This window comes from Triturus cristatus, chromosome 2_2 (assembly GCF_964204655.1).
Source record: "Triturus cristatus chromosome 2_2, aTriCri1.1, whole genome shotgun sequence".
Classification (NCBI taxonomy): Eukaryota; Metazoa; Chordata; class Amphibia; order Caudata; family Salamandridae; genus Triturus; species Triturus cristatus.
Genome location: NC_140582.1, coordinates 524,842,359 through 524,862,196, shown reverse-complemented (window position 1 = coordinate 524,862,196; position 19,838 = coordinate 524,842,359). Strand labels below are relative to the sequence as shown.

General features: G+C 48.4%; 1 protein-coding gene across 3 annotated transcripts in view; it reads left to right on the top strand.

Moving 5' to 3' along the window:
* LRBA (LPS responsive beige-like anchor protein) overlaps positions 1 to 19,838 on the top strand; it is a 2,426,603-nt gene that overhangs the window by 1,880,622 nt on the left and 526,143 nt on the right. For all 3 annotated transcript variants that reach the window (XM_085641653.1, XM_085641654.1, XM_085641652.1), the window contains exon 47: positions 4,405 to 4,557. In XM_085641653.1, the coding sequence (XP_085497779.1) occupies positions 4,405 to 4,557 (153 nt within the window). The remainder of the gene's footprint in view (positions 1 to 4,404; positions 4,558 to 19,838) is intronic.

Below are 19,838 nucleotides of genomic sequence, written 5' to 3'. Positions count from 1 at the left end.
CATCTTCTTCTTCCACAAGTCCATCCCACTGTCTGTGTCTGGCAGATTATTTGTGACCAGTCATTCATCCTTCGACCTTTTTTAAATGACCTGTGCCTGTGTTGTTTTTAAGGCTAGTATTTCTTATGGCTCCCATGGCCAGAAAGTGGCACTCTCCTTTCTAGAGCACTATTTTGTTTGTGTTCCTTTACGTAGTTTTTGAGCTATATCTAATTTACCCTTAACTGAAGAGAGTGTTTATTGTAACCTTGGTGAAAATAGTTCACTATCTACTGCCATTATGCGCTGTTGCATATTTTGTTTACCAGATCGTCCCAGTTGGTAAGAAACTGTATACCTGCATTCGCAGTGTGAAAATAATTGGTACACAATGATGTACTGTTTAGTGATCCATTTAACTGGTCACTTACTTTGAATCTTTTGGATTCTGTACTCACATCTTATGTAAAGAAGAGCTGTGTAACCAGCTATCCAGCCAGGGTGGCTGATCGCTTAGGGTTTGTGAGCCTCTCTTCATCTTCACTACTGATTCTCCCATCCCCACTTGGGGAGCAGCTATCCACAGATTTTCTTACAGATTGCTTGATCACTGGAAAAAGGACCTTTACTCACATCTTTTGCAAGCTTGACATGCATCCATCCCCTACACATCTGTACAATGATGTTTTCAGTCTTACCACAACATATTTGTGTAGTGGAATATTAGAGGCTGGAGTGTAATGCAGGTGTGCGTTACCCAATAAAGGGCTTTTGCCATTGCTCAGGTTACTAGTTATTTTCCTGATAAAGTAACAACCGGTAGAAAGCGGAGATGATGGGCAGTGCTCCTCTTCTGGCTGAGGTTCTGGCTTTCTAATCAGCAAAACTAGATATTCGCACCAGGCCTTGCTCCAGGAGCGTGCATCGTCCCCAAGGAAAGCGAGTATACCCGACATGTATAGGCCAAACATCCAAAGGCACAGCACTAGGGCCTCGTGAGTGCTGGCTGCCTAGGTGCACGCTGAAAGTGCCACTACAATCTCATAGACGTTACCACAGCCAGCAGAGGACATAAGCAGCAGTGCAGAACTGCACAAATGAGGAAATTCTCCTGGCTTTTTGTCAGTGGTCCCTTTTGTGTAGGTATCACCTTGTGTTTATTTTTCTGTGCGGTTAGAAGTGTTAATGGAACTTATTATTATTTTGTTTTGCAATAATGATAGTAAACATGGGAAAATGCGCCCACTGACAAGAGTTAGCAATCACTAAGAGTTCTTGTCAGTTACCCATAGCTAATCATGAATGTCTTTACATTTGTGTCAATGGTGGTTACAACAAAGAGGACAAACACTGGCCGCAAAAGACCTCCAGGACAACTTCATCTTGATTTCTTCTTCCACTGTTGTTCCTTTGTCTCCACCACCTGTCTGCAGTGAAACTGCACAGGGTTTACCACCAAACTACACCCCCTGTAGGTTGTACCTTGTTGGCTGCACTCAGACAGCAGCCACCACAATGCATTCAGGGAGGAGGGCAAGTAGTGTACTTTCCAGAAACCCATCTGAGAACAGAAAGTGATCAAACGTGGTTGAATTTTCTAACTTAAAGGCGTCCCTCAGTGTGATAGACGGTGAGCTTCCGCCTAAGTGCTAGGAATTGGAAATCATAGCTGGACCTCTCGTCCAGCTTATTAGATACCTTTGTGGACATATACCTGAGTGGAACCTGTTGTGATGCTTTCAGAATGTGGAGCTGAGTGTTGGTCGTTCTTTTTGACTGAGAACGAACCATAAAGTGCTCCTGAAGCTCCCTTGGCCTGTTCTGCTGCTGCTGCTGCTTGTGTGGAAGGCGCCAACCAGCTCAAGGATTTTTAGGGACATAGATGCTGTGCCTAGAAGCTTTCTCTTTCATTCTCCAGAAACTAGAGGGATTTGTCTCAAGCAACTACTACAGCAACTACTGTGCCCATCTGTGCTGCAGAGAAACCTGTGTGTGCCCCATGGTTGCCTCTTGGAGGTTAGAGGATTAAGTCTGCTCCCACACCTGGCCTGGGAGCTCAAACAGGGCTGTACGAGCCCATAAACATTGAAAGCATCAAATCCTGCCCACCAGTTGTGAAGATATTCATATTATGGAATCTCCTCTCTACCTCGCTTTACAGTATCTCTAACCAAACACCCTTTTGCAGGCCACTGACAGCACATCTTTTTCAATAGCCCACATCCTCATTTATGCTCAATCATCCACTAAGTCCTGGTATTGAGATGCCTCCAGGTGACCGCGTGCTCTGTAAGTACCTCATTCATTTATCAGTAGCCTTTGGGCTAGACTGGACATCCATTGACTGGCCTTGTACATTGCCACCCCCCTGCACCCATCCTTCAGGGATCCTTTCAATTTGCCAGTCTTTGGTGGGCTCTTCTGGTCTTTTTGTGCAGGTTGGGGCCGTTACTTTATTGAGGAGGTTGTTTTGCAGTTACATCAAATCTTCATAAAATGCTCCTTTAGCAATTGATTCACAAGGGGAACAAAGTTGAGCCGTCCGCGACTTACTCGGAGAGGTGGTATGGGGTTAGAGATTTACAATTCAGCAAACATAAGATAGTAATCAAAAATTCACTGCCCAGCCAGTACTTCAAAGTGTAAAGAAAAGTACTTTAAAACACACCAGAATCACTGAACAAAATAAACAGTGGGAATTCCTTACATTCCTTAGAGACACTAATGGGAGCAGCACCCGCGCTAATCTTAATCATTGATAGAATACATCAGCCTTTGGCCCTGTGGAAGAAACCTAGGTGTGTCTCTTTGGGCAGCTTCTATGGTTCAGCTCACTTACAGTTCAGTGTGTCTCCCCTGATGTAGATGTGCACTGGTCCTACCTTTCCTGGATTGCAATGTTACTCTACATTTCTGTCCTCTTGGAGAAATCCAAAGTAATTGGGTTTGTCTGCTGGCAGTGCCTGCCTCAAAGCGGGATCCAGGCCGCCCTCCTGGTAGATATGTCACATTTTCACCAGCCTACTGGTCCCAAACGTGTCAAGGGGACTGGAGTTGTCAGTGGGCATCGCATTCTAACCCCTGAGGTTCTAAGGAACCTCCCGATCTCCACTGGAGTTGGACCCCAGGCCAGGAAGTCTGGCTCTGCTGGAAGTCTGGCTCTGCTGGAAGTCTGTCTCTGCTGGAAGTCTGGCTCTGCTGGAAGTCTGGCTGTACTGGAAGCCGGCCCCATCTCTGTACCCACGTTGCAGACAGGCTTTGTGGACTCCAGGAGCTGAGTCCTGCGACCGCTTCTAGATTGCAGGAAGGCACCTCAGTCTAAACTCTCCTAGGGACTCGGGCATGCTCGGTGCAGTACGGACGGGGATCTACCAGTCTCTTGGGCTTTGAAACCTTATGGTATGCGTGCGTTTTTCTTTTAACTACAATCTTAATGAGGGTGAGTATAAACAAAGGGACCTGCGACTGGAAGCCTCGCAGCGCTTTGCGCTGTGACGTGGAGGTGATAATGGCTTAATTCTTACTTGATGTTTAGCTGTCTCTGCCCAGGCTATCCCGGTCTGACCTTGTCCCCAATCAGATGACCTTCCCATTGCGCGCGGCGGCCTGGAAAGCTGTCCGGCTGGCGCTGGCCCTGAGGGGCGAGCTTGGAGACCACTGCTCCACTGACCCATGCGTGACTGGATTTCAGCCCTCGTCTGCGGGGCTGCCAGGCGGTTAGATGCCGGGCCAGCGCACATAATCACTAGGGCAGCCTGTGTGCGCTGCCTAAACCTCCTGTCGTGTCCGCCTGTTAAAAGGAAGGCAAATGTAACACCAGCCGTTTGATATTAGGCGCATTCCTGTTGCTTTTTCCCGATTAATAGAACATAATACCACTCTTTTGGTCCCGGGTGCTAAATCCGCCAACGTATCATGTTTATTGCTTTTATTTCCATAAATTGCATTTTATTGATTTCGTAAAACTTATCGACAATTTACCGCTACTATTGTTCGGGTTGTATTGACAGTGAGACACTAAATTGTGTTAGGTCTGGACAGTGGTTCTCTGTTTTATTCTTGGCTTTTTGTCTGCCAGTGATTTTCCAGTGGTGGGTCCCAGGCGTATTTACTTTCCATGTTGTACTTTTCAATTGACAATTTGGAATCGTTTTCCATTTCTTTTATTTTTTTTATATTGTACACTTATGCATATGTGCAACAATAAGCATAATTTATCTTAAATGATGGAACAGCTCGTTCACCTTGTCCTCGTTATGCTGCACTAGTAACGCGCACCCTTATCACCTACTGTCCGTTGGTGCAATAAACTCCTCTAGAGCTGCCAGATCCCAGGGCTTTCGTGAAGGGAGCAGTGAGGAGAGGAGTCTGTTTCTGTAATCACTGGAGCATTGTAACACGCTTCTTGTCTCTGTTTGTGTACAGGAGCTGATCCCAGAATTTTATTATCTCCCGGAGATGTTTGTCAACTTCAATAATTATAATCTTGGAGTGATGGATGATGGGGCACTGGTATCTGATGTCGAGCTTCCACCATGGGCCAAAACCCCAGAAGACTTTGTGCGCATAAACAGACTGGTAAGAGGGCCGTCATTTCTGTTGTCTGTCAGAAGGCCTGCTGAGGGATCTTTCGAGAGATTCCTGCTTCATTATGAGACCGTGCCTTTCTAGATAAAGCCAACATTGCCTGCGGGACCTGTGAAGCAGTTCTGTGTACAGTTGTTCATACATTATATAAAAGTGTGTTTGCATATATGATGTATTTTAACATGTATTGCTCAATCATGGATTTGTCACTTCCTTTGTAAACTTCATTCCCTTTTGTATTCCCACAAACCTTCCTTTAGTAAGGTATTGGTGATGAAATGAGGACAAGATTTGTTTTTGCCGGGTGGCTATAGGCCTTTAAGGATGCCATGTTTTCATATCTTGACTTCTTATTGTAAGACATCATTGTCACAGGTGTCTTAGTATAGTTAAACCCAGGCAAATGACGATTAAACCAAAAAATAAACACATTAGTAACCTTAAAAATAATTGGTTACATCAGAGCACAAGACTGACCATATGATGTCCTGCTAACATGTACCTATCTGCCAACTCATAGTAATACTGTATGTAGGAAGTGTAACCAAACCAACTGTTTCTTCTGGTTTTGCTACTCATAACACTACTTCGGCATGACTTACTACCCATGCCCAAAAAGCTCTCCAGTTGTGTGCTGTGGTCTTCAGAACTACTTATCCTCAGTTATTCTCAGATGTGCATAATCCCAGGGCTTTAACCCCTTCCATGCTCATGACGGAACGGTTCCGTCATGAGCATCGGTTGAGCTGTGCTCATGACGGAACCGTTCCGTCATGGCCCCGCCCGTGCTCGAACCCTTCAGCACCGCGGGGGAATCCGCGCAGCGCTGAAGGGGTTAAGTTGGACGGGGCCCTGCTGAGTCTCAGACTGACTGAAACTGGTCCCTAAGAGGCCCTATATTCACGTCCTTAACTCTTCAGGTAAAAACACGAATCAGTTTGTTAGGGATGACTGTAAGAGCCTTAACCCCTTCGGTGCTCATGACGGAATGGTTCCGTCATGACCCACGGTTGAGCTGTGCTCATGACGGAACCATTCCGTCATGACCACACCCGCGCAAGATTCCGTCAGCACAGCGGCGGAATCTGCGCAGCATCGAAGGGGTTAAAGTAATCCATGTTGGCAGTCCAGCTCATGTTTACATTTTTCATGATTTACTTTGTGTTGCATTCCGTAACTGTATTTGCTTCTTCCCGGATGTGTTTCTGTAGTTTATTTTCATGCAGTATTTGACTATTGTAGTGCATTCCGTGAATAGGTCACTTTTAGGTGTCTGAATTCAGGTTGTGAGTGGGTATCCATGATAGTGGACGCTAGAGATATCTGGAGCTGAGGCTGTAAGCAGTGCTGATTTCTCACAGTAGCTGTTAGTGGGTCATAAAGATGTGCACATCTAGTCTTTGGCCTCTCTCCAGACTGCACAAAGCAATGTGCCAGTTGTAGATTTGAGTCCATGGAAAAGTGTGTGAAGGAGGTACACAGCTGAATTATTGACAGCACCAAAGGAAAACCTATGGCTTACAGTGGGTGGGATGCGTCTGTGTGGGAAGTGGTTGAGTGAAGAAGATTAAAGGAGGTACGTGCAGAAGGAGAAAGTTAAACAAACATTGGCATAGCCAAAAGGTCTTGCTTTGGGGACCTTATAAGTATTTAGTTTTGCAGCACAATATCCTTGGTGCAACAACATTAGGTGTGGCATGGCTAAACCTTGTAAGTGTTTAGCCATGCAGCAGTTAATGTTGTTGCACCAACGATATTGTGCTGCATAACTAAATACTTATAAGGTCTCAAAAGCGAGACCTATTGGCAATGCCAATGCTTAGTCCAATGATAGTCCACCAAATGCAGATGTCATATCTGAGGTCAACTCACAGCCCTTGTCCAGGTTACAGGGTCACAACCGGGATTACCGTCAAACATAGATCTAAACAGTAACCTCAAAGACAATGTAAAGAATAATATAGGCCTCTGATGGCAACCTTCAAATGAAGATGATACACTTCTTTGATAGAAATACTGAAGTGCACATTCTGGAAATGTAAAAATATCATCCAGGACCCTACCTTCATCGCTCCGAAGGCGTGACCAAGCATAACCATGTAGAAAGTCTGCACAATGAAACATTTTTTGAGATCTTAAAGGCTTAACAACAGCCATAGTCTTTTTAGTGGAAAAAAACTGGCAGCAAATTTCCAAGCATTTTCATTCTTCCATAATTGGCTTAACTGCTCCAAGAAGTGGTCTTTAAATTTAGTTCTGTAGATGACGTCTGAAATCTCAGGGCGACATGAAGAAAGGACTACAGAGAGGTTTAAGGCATATCCATGCTTCATGATGATGGTGAAACGTTCAATTGTAGAAGATGGAACATGAACTGCCAGAGTGCATTATCAAAGACCCATGTTCCTCCAAGTAGGCAGTCATATTAGGGCAGCCTGGAGGACTCCAGAAAATCTTATTGAGTGCAAACAGGCATGACTGTGCAAGGTAAACACAGAAGCCCCAGTGTGGGCATTAGTGTCAGCTGAGTGAAGTGTATATTTCCGAATTTGCATGGAAGTGTCAAAGCGGTATTTAACAAACTCCGACAATTAATTGGTCTTCATGTAATCTCAGAGATTAATTCTATCCAACTTCACGATTTTCTACAGGGCATTTAAATTGTGTCTGAGAAGATGGCATTGACAGTGCTTAAGAGCAAACTGTTTCAAGGCAAAAAAACATATCTATGGAGTTGAGATGATTGGGCTCCCAGTCTGGATGTGGTATAGGGAAAGCACTTGATTTCAGTTTCAATGAAGATGATCGAACCATCTAGACAACGTGGGCTGTTAAGACTTTTAGGTCAGAAGGTGTGGGCCTTTGATGATGGACAATCTGCCTGTGAACTACTGAGACAAAACAATTTTTTCTCATTAAGCCATCACCTGCCCTAGCAAAGCAAGGTTGAAAAGTTTAGTAGAATTTAGTCAAAATCAGAGAGCTCTGCACCAGTGTTGATAAAAAAGCAAAAAAACAGTGTGGTTAACATCAACAGTTCCGTCCTCAGCAGTGTTTGTGCATCCCAAACCTGCCTCTAGTTCCTCTCCGATGCCGGAGCCGACTTACACTTCGATCCCTTTGACATCAATGCCGGCACCAACAGCATAGGAAGAAGACCCCTTTCCTATAGTTGTCTCTGACTCTGAGCAGAATTAATTTTGGCCTCACCGAGGTCATGTTCCAAAGCTGTGCTGACACATCTGACCCCAGTTCAATCAGATTCAAACAGAACCATGCTTTTGCTTTGTAGCCGCACCCCAGCGCTCCTACATCTTTATGGTTAGGTCTCAGAGCAAGAGGCAGCCAACTTTTGGAGAGAAGATGCATTATTTTCCCTAACATTATGATGATGACATTTTCAACATGGACTTGCAGAAGGCTAGTGAGTTAGACACTTTCCCAGACACTGAGTTGTCTTCTCCCTCTGCACCACTAACGGAAGAGAGTGCCTCCTTTGTTGTGGTAATGAGACGTGCAGCTGAAGTATTGGACTTACATCTGACAACTCTGAGTGTCAAACTAATGTACTAACAGAAGTTTTGCAGCTGGGACAAACTTCTTCGGAGCCTATACTATCATTTAATGATCCTCTAACTGGTACCCTTATGAGCACCTGGTCTAAGCCCTGTGCATGCCCACCAGTGAACTGACAGGTTGCCAAATGCCATAGACCAACACCAGACAACCCTTGTTGTTTTTGACACCGCACCCGACAACAGAAGTTTGGGTGTTCAGACTTTCACCACTAGGGAAAACCCCTATTCTTTTTCCATGGCTCCCCCTGACAGAGACAAAAGGAATTGAGGCTTTCGGAAGGTGGATGTTCTTTTTAACCAGTATAGGCCTCTTGCCAGTCAATGCAAGCAGCTTGCTGGGGAAATATACACATGCCTTATGGGACATGTTGGCAAGATCTTGCCAGCACTCTGAGGAATTTTGCACCACCCTGGCCATCCAAGATGGGTCAGAATGCTGCAAGATACATCATCCGGTCTAGGCAGGACACTACCGACTGCTTGGGTATTAGTGTGGTGCTTTGGCAGCATGCTCGGATACGATCCACTGGCCTCTGCAACATGCACCCCAGTCCTTTTGGGGTTGGGCAGAGATCCAGCAGACAGTGCCCAAGATAGTAGGGGCAAGGCACATCCCAATTCCACGCCCCTCCTGCAGCAGCCTCCAAGCCGCCCTCGTTTGCCCTTATTGGCACACGACCATCTTGTGAAAGGCAAGATCAGACATTTCCTCCATGAGTGACAATGGATCACATCTCATATATGGGTCCTCCAGATCTTTCAATGGGTCTGCGCCCCTCCATTTCTTTTGAACCCGGCTCACCTTCCATACAAATCAGAGCATATTTCAGAGTAGCACCTCTCCTTCTTGTTCCAAGAATTTCGGGCTCTTTGGACCAAAGGGACTCATTGTTACACCTGCTATTTCCTTGTGCTAAAGAAGGACAGAGGCCTTCATTCTATTTTACATTGCCGCCCTCTGAACGAAAGAACAAATTCAGGATGCTGACACTGGCCCAGGTTCTCTCTGCTTTTGACCTGCAGGACACCTACTTTCCTGCAACCTTCTTGCAGTCCCACAGAAGTTACTTGTGGTTCAAGGTGGGCAGGAGAATTTTTAGTTTGCAGAGCTCCCCTTTGGCCTCACCAGTGCCCCTCAGGTGTTCATGAAAGTGATGGTAGTGGTCACAGGTGGCACACCAGAGACAGTCAATTCAATTCAAAATAATGTTTATTCAATTTCTTTAGTGGAAATCATAAAAGCAAAATACATATATAAAAACACAAATACTATTTACAAAGCTAAAAATTATGTACAAATTAAGTATACAACAATCTTATTTAAAAAGTTAAGAACCTTCAGCAACGATCATTGTTGCTAAGAAAATGTATCATAAAATACAGTCACATTTACCTTTCCAGAAAATCACAATATGATAGCCTTTCTGCATCTAATTACATTCTTTAAAAACATTTAAATAGACCACATGGTTGACTCATTGGCTAACAACTGAAGGGATAAAAATGCTGGGTGACATCGCCTAAGGCCAAGCAGCCTTAAGATCGATAAAATCCAAATCTTTCTCTGTTTTTCATAAAATTTACAAAAGAGCTTGACATGAATTGATGTCTGCTGTGACATATTGACCAGTATAGACCACTTGCAGATGATCACAAACCTGACTTCACTTAAGTTCTCGATAAACGTGCTCAGGTCATACCTGACACTTTCTCAGAGGCTCCCTTTCATTGAAGCAATTCTAGATACTGTGCAGTTTCCAGCTATGTTTTTTTCACTTGGGCGCTGTGAGCTGCGCAGGAAAAAATAAAATGGCAGTGAAAATATTTAATTGTCCTTTTACTTTTCCTATGTGCACACTTGCACCAGCCCCAAGCCCAAAGACATGCAGGACGTGTCCTCTGCTGCCAATTAGCAGCAGATGACAGTAGCTGTGGCTGGCTGGATTCTCCAAAGTGTGCATGTTACTTTGGCCAGCTGTCTTGCGCCGGCCAGAGTGACATGCACACTGTGAAACTCTCCACCTAGTTGTCTTAGACAGCTGGGTGGAGACCAAGCACAGGCCTACAGGGCCTGAAGGAGCGTACAGCCAGCCCGCCCCAAGTTCTCTCAGTGCAGCCACCTTATACAACCTTTTTCCAAGATAACGTGGTGTTAAGGCTCAAGGCAGCCTTTTTGCCAAAACTCGTAACTGCTTTTCAAAATGGCAATCCACTCTTAGTGTTCTTTGCTCTACCTCACCCCTCGAATGCCCTTTCTCTAGAGGAGAAACTCTATCGGCTGGTAACCAAAAGAGCGTTGAGCTTTTACATTAGCCTTATCAAAGACCATCGGGTGAATGCTCAGCTCTTTGTAGTGTTATGCATAGTTCCTTTCTTTAGCTATAGCAAAGAAGAACAAGTTACTTGCCTTTGGCAGCGCTCATTCTGGTGGACATGATATCTAACCGCAGATTCTATACTGCCCCCTGCCCTCTGCATCTTTTCGAATGATCTTCTTTCCATCTAAAAAGGTCCCAATTTAGAAATCTGTAATTTGGTATCTCTAATCCTTGTGGAGCTCTGTGTCCCAGAGAGTGGACAGAGTCAAGAAAAAACACTTCTATGCAGCTCCAGTGTCCCTTCCAAGAAAGAACAAAGTCAACATGGAGCTGCACAGTGCCCCTACCGGTGCACGGGAGCATTGCTGTAAAAATCTCCTAGATCCAGTATGGCCTAGGGATATTCTAAAAGTGAGGAATCTAGGCTTAGATTGGTAACACTCTTTCTAGTGGCTACTCTAAGGTAAGTAACATGTACCAATTGGCTGCAGACAAAGAAAGGTCCTGAGCATAAAGAAGTTTTAAAAGTAAAGAATGAGTGCTTGACCTGTAGCGTATTTTTCCTGTCTATGTTGGTGATCTTGCTTTTTCCTAAAAACCCAGCCCTCATTTTCAGGTTGAAGCCTACCAGACAGCGCAGCTGTGTGGTTTGCTAATGACGTCTTGGGGACATTCAGAAAGCTTCCCTGAGAATGCATCTCGCCAATTGCTTACCATTGGCTTTGTGGTTTGTAACTTACATTAGCTTGCTTTCTATTGGCTGGTTCTATTTGTTTTAAGCTGTCCAGCTTGAGTTCCTCCCTTTTGCAACACATTCAAAGATAGGGGTCGAATGTCAGGCTCTGTCTTCCAGGGAGCTCGGTGTTTATTTTTATTTTTCTGACTTCAAAGTGAGAGGATTTATGTGACAATCATGCTGGCTACTGGGGTGTGCTTGAGTAAGGCTTAACGATGTTATTTTTTGTTTCCTAGCGTACATATTCTTTTAATGTCTGTAAATGAACTGTGCAGATATTTCAGAATATATCAGAATTAGAAAAGCACAAATTAAGCTCATTTTTGGTTATTCTGAAGTGTGGTGGCAACAAATATTTTAATAGAATCAAAACAAATCAATACACTAGGTGATGACATTTCCACATATTTATTGTTTATATGCTGTATACTTTTATAAGCAAAACTGTATGTCTCTTCAAACGTTATGGTAATTTCACTTCAAGATGTGTTGTCTGTAATGGCAGTGCGCTACCACACCATGCGAAATCAACTTTACCCCACTCCTCTGTACTCTGCACCATTCCACACTACATCACTGCACTTTACTCTTCACCACTCCACTCTGCATCACTGCACTCTACTCTTCACCACTCCACGCAACTTCAGTCTATGCCTCTTTACTCTACACCACTCTACGCCAATGCACTCTACCCCACACTACTCTACTATGCACCACCGCACTTTTCGGCTCTTCACTTAACACCACTTCACTATATGCCACTCTACTCTGCAACACTGCACTCTACTTTGTGCCACTCCATTCTGTGTCCGTGCATTCTATGACAAATCACTCTACGCCACTCTAATCTCCTCTGCACTCTACACCGCTGTACTCTACGGTGCACCTATCCACTCTACTCTGAAACAACCTACTCACGCCATTGGACTCTGTGCCACTCTACGCCACTGAACTCTACTCTGCATCTCTGCACTGTAAGCCAATGCACTCTACACCACTTTTCTCAAAACCAGTGCACTCTACACCGATTTATTCTACTCTGTGCCACTGTACTCTACGCCACTATTCTCTACTCTACCACAACTCTGACACTGCACACTACTGCACTCTGTGCCACTCTTTATACACCCCTACACGTCCCTCTATACCATTGTGCTGTCACTGGACTCTGCGTCACTCTATTCTACTCTGCACCACTGTTCTCTGCAACTCTTATCTGCAAAACTGCACTCTCAGCCACTGAACTCAAAGCCACTCTCCTTTACATCACTGCACTCTCCCCCACTGCACACTACACCACACAACTCTATTCTACTATGCACCACTCTACGCCACTGCTTTCTACTCTGCACCATTCAACTCTATGCCACTGCATCACTCCACGCTACTCTGATCTACTCTATGCCACACCACTCTATGCCACACCACTCTATGCCACACCACTCTATGCCACACCACTCTATGCCACACCACTCTATGCCACACCCCTCTATGCCACACCCCTCTATGCCACACCCCTCTATGCCACACCCCTCTATGCCACACCCCTCTATGCCACACCCCTCTATGCCACACCCCTCTCTGCCACACCCCTCTCTGCCACACCCCTCTCTGCCACACCCCTCTCTGCCACACCCCTCTCCCCTGCGCCACTCTACTCTTCGCCACTGCACTCTACCCTGCACCACTCTACTCTTCGCCACTGCACTCTACCCTGCACCACTCTACTCTTCGCCACCGCACTCTACCCTGCACCACTCCACTCTTCGCCGCTTCACTGTGAAACAGTCTACTCCCCGCACCTGCAGTTTTTTCTGCACCACTCTACGCCACTACACTGCACTGTACTTTACATCACTGCACTCTACTCCACTGCACTCTACTCCACAGCATACTACTCCAATGCACTCTACACCACTTTACTAAAAATAAATGCACTCTATGCCACTGCACTCTACTTGGCACCATTGTACTTTATGCCATGTCACTCTAGGCCACTCTACTCTGCAACACTACATTTCTGTGATACTTCGTTCTATGGTGCTCTACTCCACTCTGTGACACTCTACAACACTACTTCACTTTAACGACGCTGTACACAACTACCTCTATGCCACTCCATGCCAATTTACTCCACCCTATTCTACAACCCACTGCTATATTCCCCTTTACGGTGCTCCACGCCACTCCACTCTGGCACTATATGTCACTCCACTCTACAACACGGTCTATGCCACTCTGCGCTACACCACTCCATAACACTCTATGCCTCTCTATTGTATGACACTCCACTCTGACACTCTACTCCACGCTGACACACTACTTCACACAAATCTACTCCACGCCCTTCCACTCAGCACTTTACTCCCCCTGCAACTCTCCATGGCACTCCAGTCAACTCAACTCTACGCCACTCCATAACACTCCACTTTATGACACTCCACTCCACTCTCCTTTACCCCATTAACGTTTAGCCATGCTGACAGCAGCAACAGTGGTGTACAACATGGCTAAAACATATTGGCATAACCAATAGCTCCTGCATAAGTGAGACCTGTTGTCTTTGCCATTGCTTGATTATAACCGCAAAGTGAACGAGTAACCACCAAATTCAAAAACTAAATACTGTGGTTGTTCGTGCAATAAAGTTAATGGTCTTATCTTGCTAGTTGTTTGTCCGAGAGAGGACCGTGCCTCGTATGTGTCATATCTATTGGTCTAGAAAGCCTAATTAGATATTTCTATACATCCGTGATGCCTTGTATTCTGAAACATCTAGATGTGTGTTATGTGCATCTGAGGAGAGTTTGCATTACTTCCAATTCCAAAGGAACGCCATCTTTTACACTACACAGTATCACTTAAGTAAAACTGTTTAAAGAAATAAAAATATGGGGTCTGTGTAACACTTTGTATTACAGGTTGAGTCTAACCCAGCTGACTAGCAAATCTTTTGATGCATATCTAGCTCTAGTCTGAAAAGTCACGACCATCTCGTATCGTAGGCAGATTAGTTATGGTAATATATTAATTCTCATTCTTTCTCCTACATATTCAGCATTTTTCTGTAGAGACTAGAACAGTAATTTTCTGCAACATTAAAAAAGCGTCCCAGGTGTCATAAGCCTACATAAATTTTTTTGCTGCTTATAGTTTTAAAATCACAATCTGATAGAAACTACTAGCCGCAGATTCCTTCAAGTAGAATTATCCCCAGGCGTTAGACTGGATCCGGAAAACCTTTTTGCCCAGCATCCCTGCACGCCGGGGGAACGGCATCACACGAGTCCGCCCAGGCGTCGTCCGCGTACGTCGCGTCAGCGAGGTCAAATAAGTTCCACCCCGGCGCGCCTACGTCAGTTTTTTCCTTTTATGCGTGCAACGCGGATCCGGTTTGTGCTCTGGGCCTGTTTAGTCCTTTCCCTTATGCTATTGCTGCGTGTGTGGGAACAGTGTGCGAATGCCTTTGGGCTTTAAAATTTGCTCGTCGTGTGGCCGCCTCATGTCGGCGACGGATCCTCACCCCATCTGTATGTGGTGTTTGGGGGAGCACCACAACTCAACGGATTGTGAGGCGTGCCAGCAGATAAAGCCGAAGTCCCGGCGGGAGCGCCGGATGAAACTTCTTTCGGCTCTTGTGTCCAGGTTGGCGTCGTCCTGTCACCCGGCCCTTGCGGAGGGTTCTCAGACCCGCGGCTTCCCTCGCCGACTTCGCTCTTCTCCCAGGTCGCAAGAGCGCCGCTCACCTCATGGTAAGTGTTGGAGTTTGTCCCCGAAGGTCGGGTTCCGGCCTGTTGGGGGCATGGGCTCTCCGCGGGTGGTGCGGCCACGCGTGTCGTCCCCTTATCCGCCGTTTCCTGGCGTGGGGACGACCAGAGCCCAGATGGAGACATATGTGGCAGCTTTGCAGGCCTCGCTGGCTTCTCCTCCTCCTTCCGCTCCTGGGACGTCAGTGGTTCCCTTGTCTAAGGCGGCGCCACAGGGGTTGGCGGAGGGCCATCTCGCCCTGTCACGGGTCGCGGCTGGCGGGGGGGGACTCCTCGTCCCTCCCCGGGCCCTTCTCGTCCCTCCATGTAGGCGGCTGCCTTGTCAGAGGTCAGGTTGGTGCCGTTCCGGCGCTGCCCCTTCGCCACCCCAGCTCCGGCCCAGCTCCGGTCTACTGCGCTGTGTGCTGTGTCGGAGGTCGCCCCGGCGTCGTCTCCGGCGACGGTCGACGATGGTGTCCTGCCTCAGGTTGCGGACTCTTTGTTGACTCGTCTTTGGACGCCTCCTCTTCTCCAGAGGTTTGGCGGTTGCTGGTGTCATCCTCGCCGGAGACGGGCCGCCGTGTCGTGGCTTTTTCCCCCAATGTCGTCTAAAGGCGGCTCCTCGCCGTCTCCACGACCGCGGTCTTCACCGGAGGAGCCGCAGGTCCCCCACTCCTCGGTCCCTCTTCCTTCCTTCCGGCCTTGGCCCTTCCTTCCTCCGGTTGGCTTGGGGGATGGCCGCCTTAGCTTGCAGCCGTCACCTAACGAGGAGCTGCTTTCCCCTCCACAGAGCCCTACGGAGGCGGGTGCGGCTTTCGCCCGTGCTGTTTCCACGGCTGTGGGAATTTTGCGCATGGGTGATCCAGCTACCCATTTCCCCGCAGATCATCTTCTGAAGGTTCTCCATCAGGGCTCTGGTGGTAGAGAACTGTTGCTTCCCTTCCAGGGTTCACTCCACTCTTCTCTCTTGGAGACTTGGGGCCGTCCCGCCACGGGGACCCGGTGCCCCAGCACCTTCTGCACCGCCACCATCCGGCACCGCGTAATCCGGTGTGCCTTTCTCTTCGACCAGAGGCCCCCTTTTGTAGCCTGCCTTTCCTACTTTGCTGCTGCTGTCGTCTCCCCCGTCATGGGAGGCCTGCTGGCTGGACTCCTCGGTTGCCCTTCGTCGCCATGCCTGGCATCGGGACAGTGTGTTCCCGGAGAATGTTCGGGAACGGCTGGTGGACCTTCCCTTCGATGGTGCTCTTTTGTTCCATGCCCCTGCGAACTCAGCCATCCAGAGGTTCTTGGCAGGGCTTCGCCCCCCTCCTCCTCCTCTCCCTCCTTCTTCTTCCTCCTTCCTTCTTCTTCTCCTCCTCCTCAGTGACCTGCGTGTTGATCTGGTTCTTGGAGCTGTTCTTTCGTTGGGGCGGGTTGCCCCGGTTGTCTGTTCTGTGTGCTTCATGGCCACTCGAGTCCTTGCTGAGGCTGTGGTTCTGTTGGCTGCTGGCCAGCTCTTTTTGACTGTGTGTTTTTCCTTTGGGTTTCTTCCACCATGCTGGGCCTGAGATTGGGCCTTATGCGTTTCCCCTCTTGCTCTGATTGATTGGCCTCCTCCGGGGTTTTTTGCCGCAGGTCTTTTTTGTTGTCCTCTGCTGCGGAAGTTTCCTCCTAAGAGGTTCCCATGTCTTGGGATATGACATGCCCTATGTGGGGCAGGGTTGGCTGTTATATAGCCCTGGTATGTGCTGGGGAGTTGTGGTCACCTGCGGGCTTCTGCTCTTCATGGCGTTATGGTATGTTTCGAATGCAATCTTCTTCTTTGCCTTTTTGCTTTGAGTGTTTCGTTCTGTTGTGTCCCTGGCGTCTGGCAGAGCTTGCCAGTGCCTCCCTCTTGCTCTTTCTGCACCGTTGTGCCTTCTTGGGGCTTTAGTGGGACTGTCATCCTGCCTTCTCCGCTGCTTCCAGTGGGCCTTGCACTCGGTTCTACCTCTTCTCCCTGTGGGGGGAATGGTCCCTGACTTCTGGACCCTCTTGCGGGTGCAGTTTGTCCCTGTGGGGCGTTGGATGATTCTTCCTGGGTGACCTTGAGTTCTCCTTTTCGGCTTCCGCCTGCTTCTTGCTGCCGGCGCCATCCTGTCTGGGATTGCTTTTGCTCTGCCTCTCCTCCTTGGAGTCTCTAGTTTGCTCTGCTCCTTCGGTGCTCCTTTCCTTGCCTTGACCTTAGGAGGAGGTTGCTACGGTGCTCCTTTCCTTGCCTTGAGCGGAGGTTTTGTTGCCTCACGTGAGCGTGGGGTGTTTGGCCTCTTTGTGCCTTGCCTTGTTTCCTCTGCTGAGTGAGGACAGGCTATCTTCTTCTTCTCTTCTTTTCCCGAATCCCCCTACCCCCTTGGGGTTGGTGGCCTCCTGCTGGCGGGGGTGTCCCTTTGCCTGGGGGACGGGGCTCCTTCGTCCAGTTTTCGGACTCGGCCCCCGTGCGGCCCTCTGTTATGCCCAAGTGGGTGGGGTCCTCTCGCAGACCCTCCTTCCCCTTGTGTATGGCTAGGGTATCTATTCTACGTGAAGGAATCTGCGGCTAGTAGTCTCTATCAGATGTATGAGTTACTTACCTTCGGTAACAATGTTTCTGGTAGAGACGATTCTAGCCGCAGATTCCTTCACGGCCCGCCCTTTCTCCCCGTTCTGCGAGGGCTTGTGATTTGGTCTTTTGCCCTCTCTTCCCTGTGGGTGGCTGTGTCTTCTATGAGTACATTCTTTCCCTCTTTCTGTCAGGCTGTCCCTTTTTCCTCCCCGTTGTCACATGGGAGGATAGGGTTGTTGGTACTTCTGGTTCTTTGCGCTCCTTGAGGTTGGGGTCTTTTGACTGTGCCTCTGCCCTTGTTCCTGATGGGGGTGTCACTCTGTGATGGGGATGTCTTGGAGTTTTGTCGTTCCCTGTGTCCCCGACTGTTTCCCCTTTCTTGTCTTTGGTTGGGGTTGTAGTCCTGTTGCATGTTATCGTGACACTTTTACATATGTCCCTTGTCGCCGGGGGTGGCTCTCTCTGTACTGGCAGGGTTGCTGCTCTGTTCTTTATTCTTTCCCTGCCTTTGGGTACTGCAGTGCTGGGCGCTGCTCTGTATGGTGATGTTCCTCACCATTCCTTTTTCTGCTCTTTCGCTCACTGTTCCTATTCTCTCACAGTTTTGTCTGCTGGCTCGGCGTGGTGGCGCGGAAAAGTTCTCCAAAGAAAACTGACGTAGGCGCGCCGGGCTGGGACTTATGTGACCTCGCTGACGTCACGTACGCGGACGACGCCTGGGCGGAGTCGCATGATGCCACCCCTCTGGCGTGCGGGGATGCTGGACAAAAAGGTTTTCCGTTCCAGTCTCATGCCTGGGGATAATTCTATGTGAAGGAATCTGCGGCTAGAATCGTCTCTACCAGATACATTGTTACCGGAGGTAAGTAACTCGTACTTTAATTCCTTTTAGTCTACTGGCACAAGATGAAATGTAAAGATTGAAGCATTCCTCACAAAATCGCTGCTCAGGATTTGTGAGATAGTGCCATCTTTCTTGCATGGTATGCCCCCACTTTTTGCTGAATTGCTGAATGTACTTTGACTGAGTGTGCCCTGGACTCCTGCCAATCAGGTGCCCAGGGCCTATGTTCCTTCCCTAAAACAAAAAAAAAACCAAATTGGCAAACCCTGGCCACATGTCAGCCCCTTGTAAATGGTACCCTAGGTACCCAGGGCCTTGTGACCAGGGAAGGCTAGTGCCACCCTTAGAGGCCCCGTGCCCTTACACACACACACACACACTGCCTTTGCAGGCTGAGTGTTTGGGTGCAAGACAAAAACAAAGTCGACATGACACACATCCCTGTGTGCCATGCCCATCACCTACACTGCCATGGCATACATCAGCCACCCCTCTAGCTGGGTGCCTTATGCCAATGGTGTGGGCACAGGAGCAGGAGCCCTGTGCCCCTACAGTACCCAGGTCCATTTCTGAGCACTGTAAGTGCAGTGCTGCCATTTAAGAGTGCATGGTGGAGGGAGGAGCTTAGCGCGTGATCAAGATGGCCGCGTGAGCCTAGAGCTCCCGAGACCCTCGCTCCCTCCGGCATCTATCCTGTCTATTATCCTGTACTTGATGCCCGGACTATTGGAGAGGATCTGCTGCTGAGGCGGGAACCGTTGTCCGGGTCGAAATCGCCCACCGGAGACCGAAGTTATACTGCCTGGAAGTTTGGGGCCTAATCCCCGCACGGTGCCCGGGACTTGCGTTGGCACAGTGCCCGTGCCCTAATTGAACAACAGCGGCCTGGTCGGGGAGGAGTCGTCGGAGGTGGAGGGGACTTCACTTTCGCTTTCGATTTCGCCTTCCAGTCTCCAGGGCGCCCGGGACGGGGCGTGCGCGGCGCCAGCCACTGGTTGCATGCCCATTTACCCTGTACGGGCCAGGAGATTGTCTACACGGTAGATTGAGATGTCGACCAGGTCGGACGCCGAAAAGCTGAAGCCCAAGAACACCAGGCGGGGCACCTCCACCCAGACTAATACCATGGACCGCTATGCCCATCAGAGGGGGTCCCCGGGAGAATCGGGCCCGACGTCGGAAGCCTCGAAGGACGCGGCGTCCCCCTCCACAGAATTAACCCTGCAGGACATCATGGGGGCCATCGAAGGGATGAAGTCCTCGATTGGGCAGCAATTTGAGACCCTGGCACAAAAAGTAGATGCCATATCGATAGATGTCAACCTGGTTCGGGCCGACCTCGGCAAAACTAATGAGCGGGTTCAGTCCTTGGACCTCAAGACTGCCGGCCTCCTGGGCGATGTCTCCGGCCTCCAGCAGGAAGTCCGTACTCTCCGGGCAGCAAATGATCACTTCGCCCGCCGGTTGGAGGACTTCGAAGGCCGTGC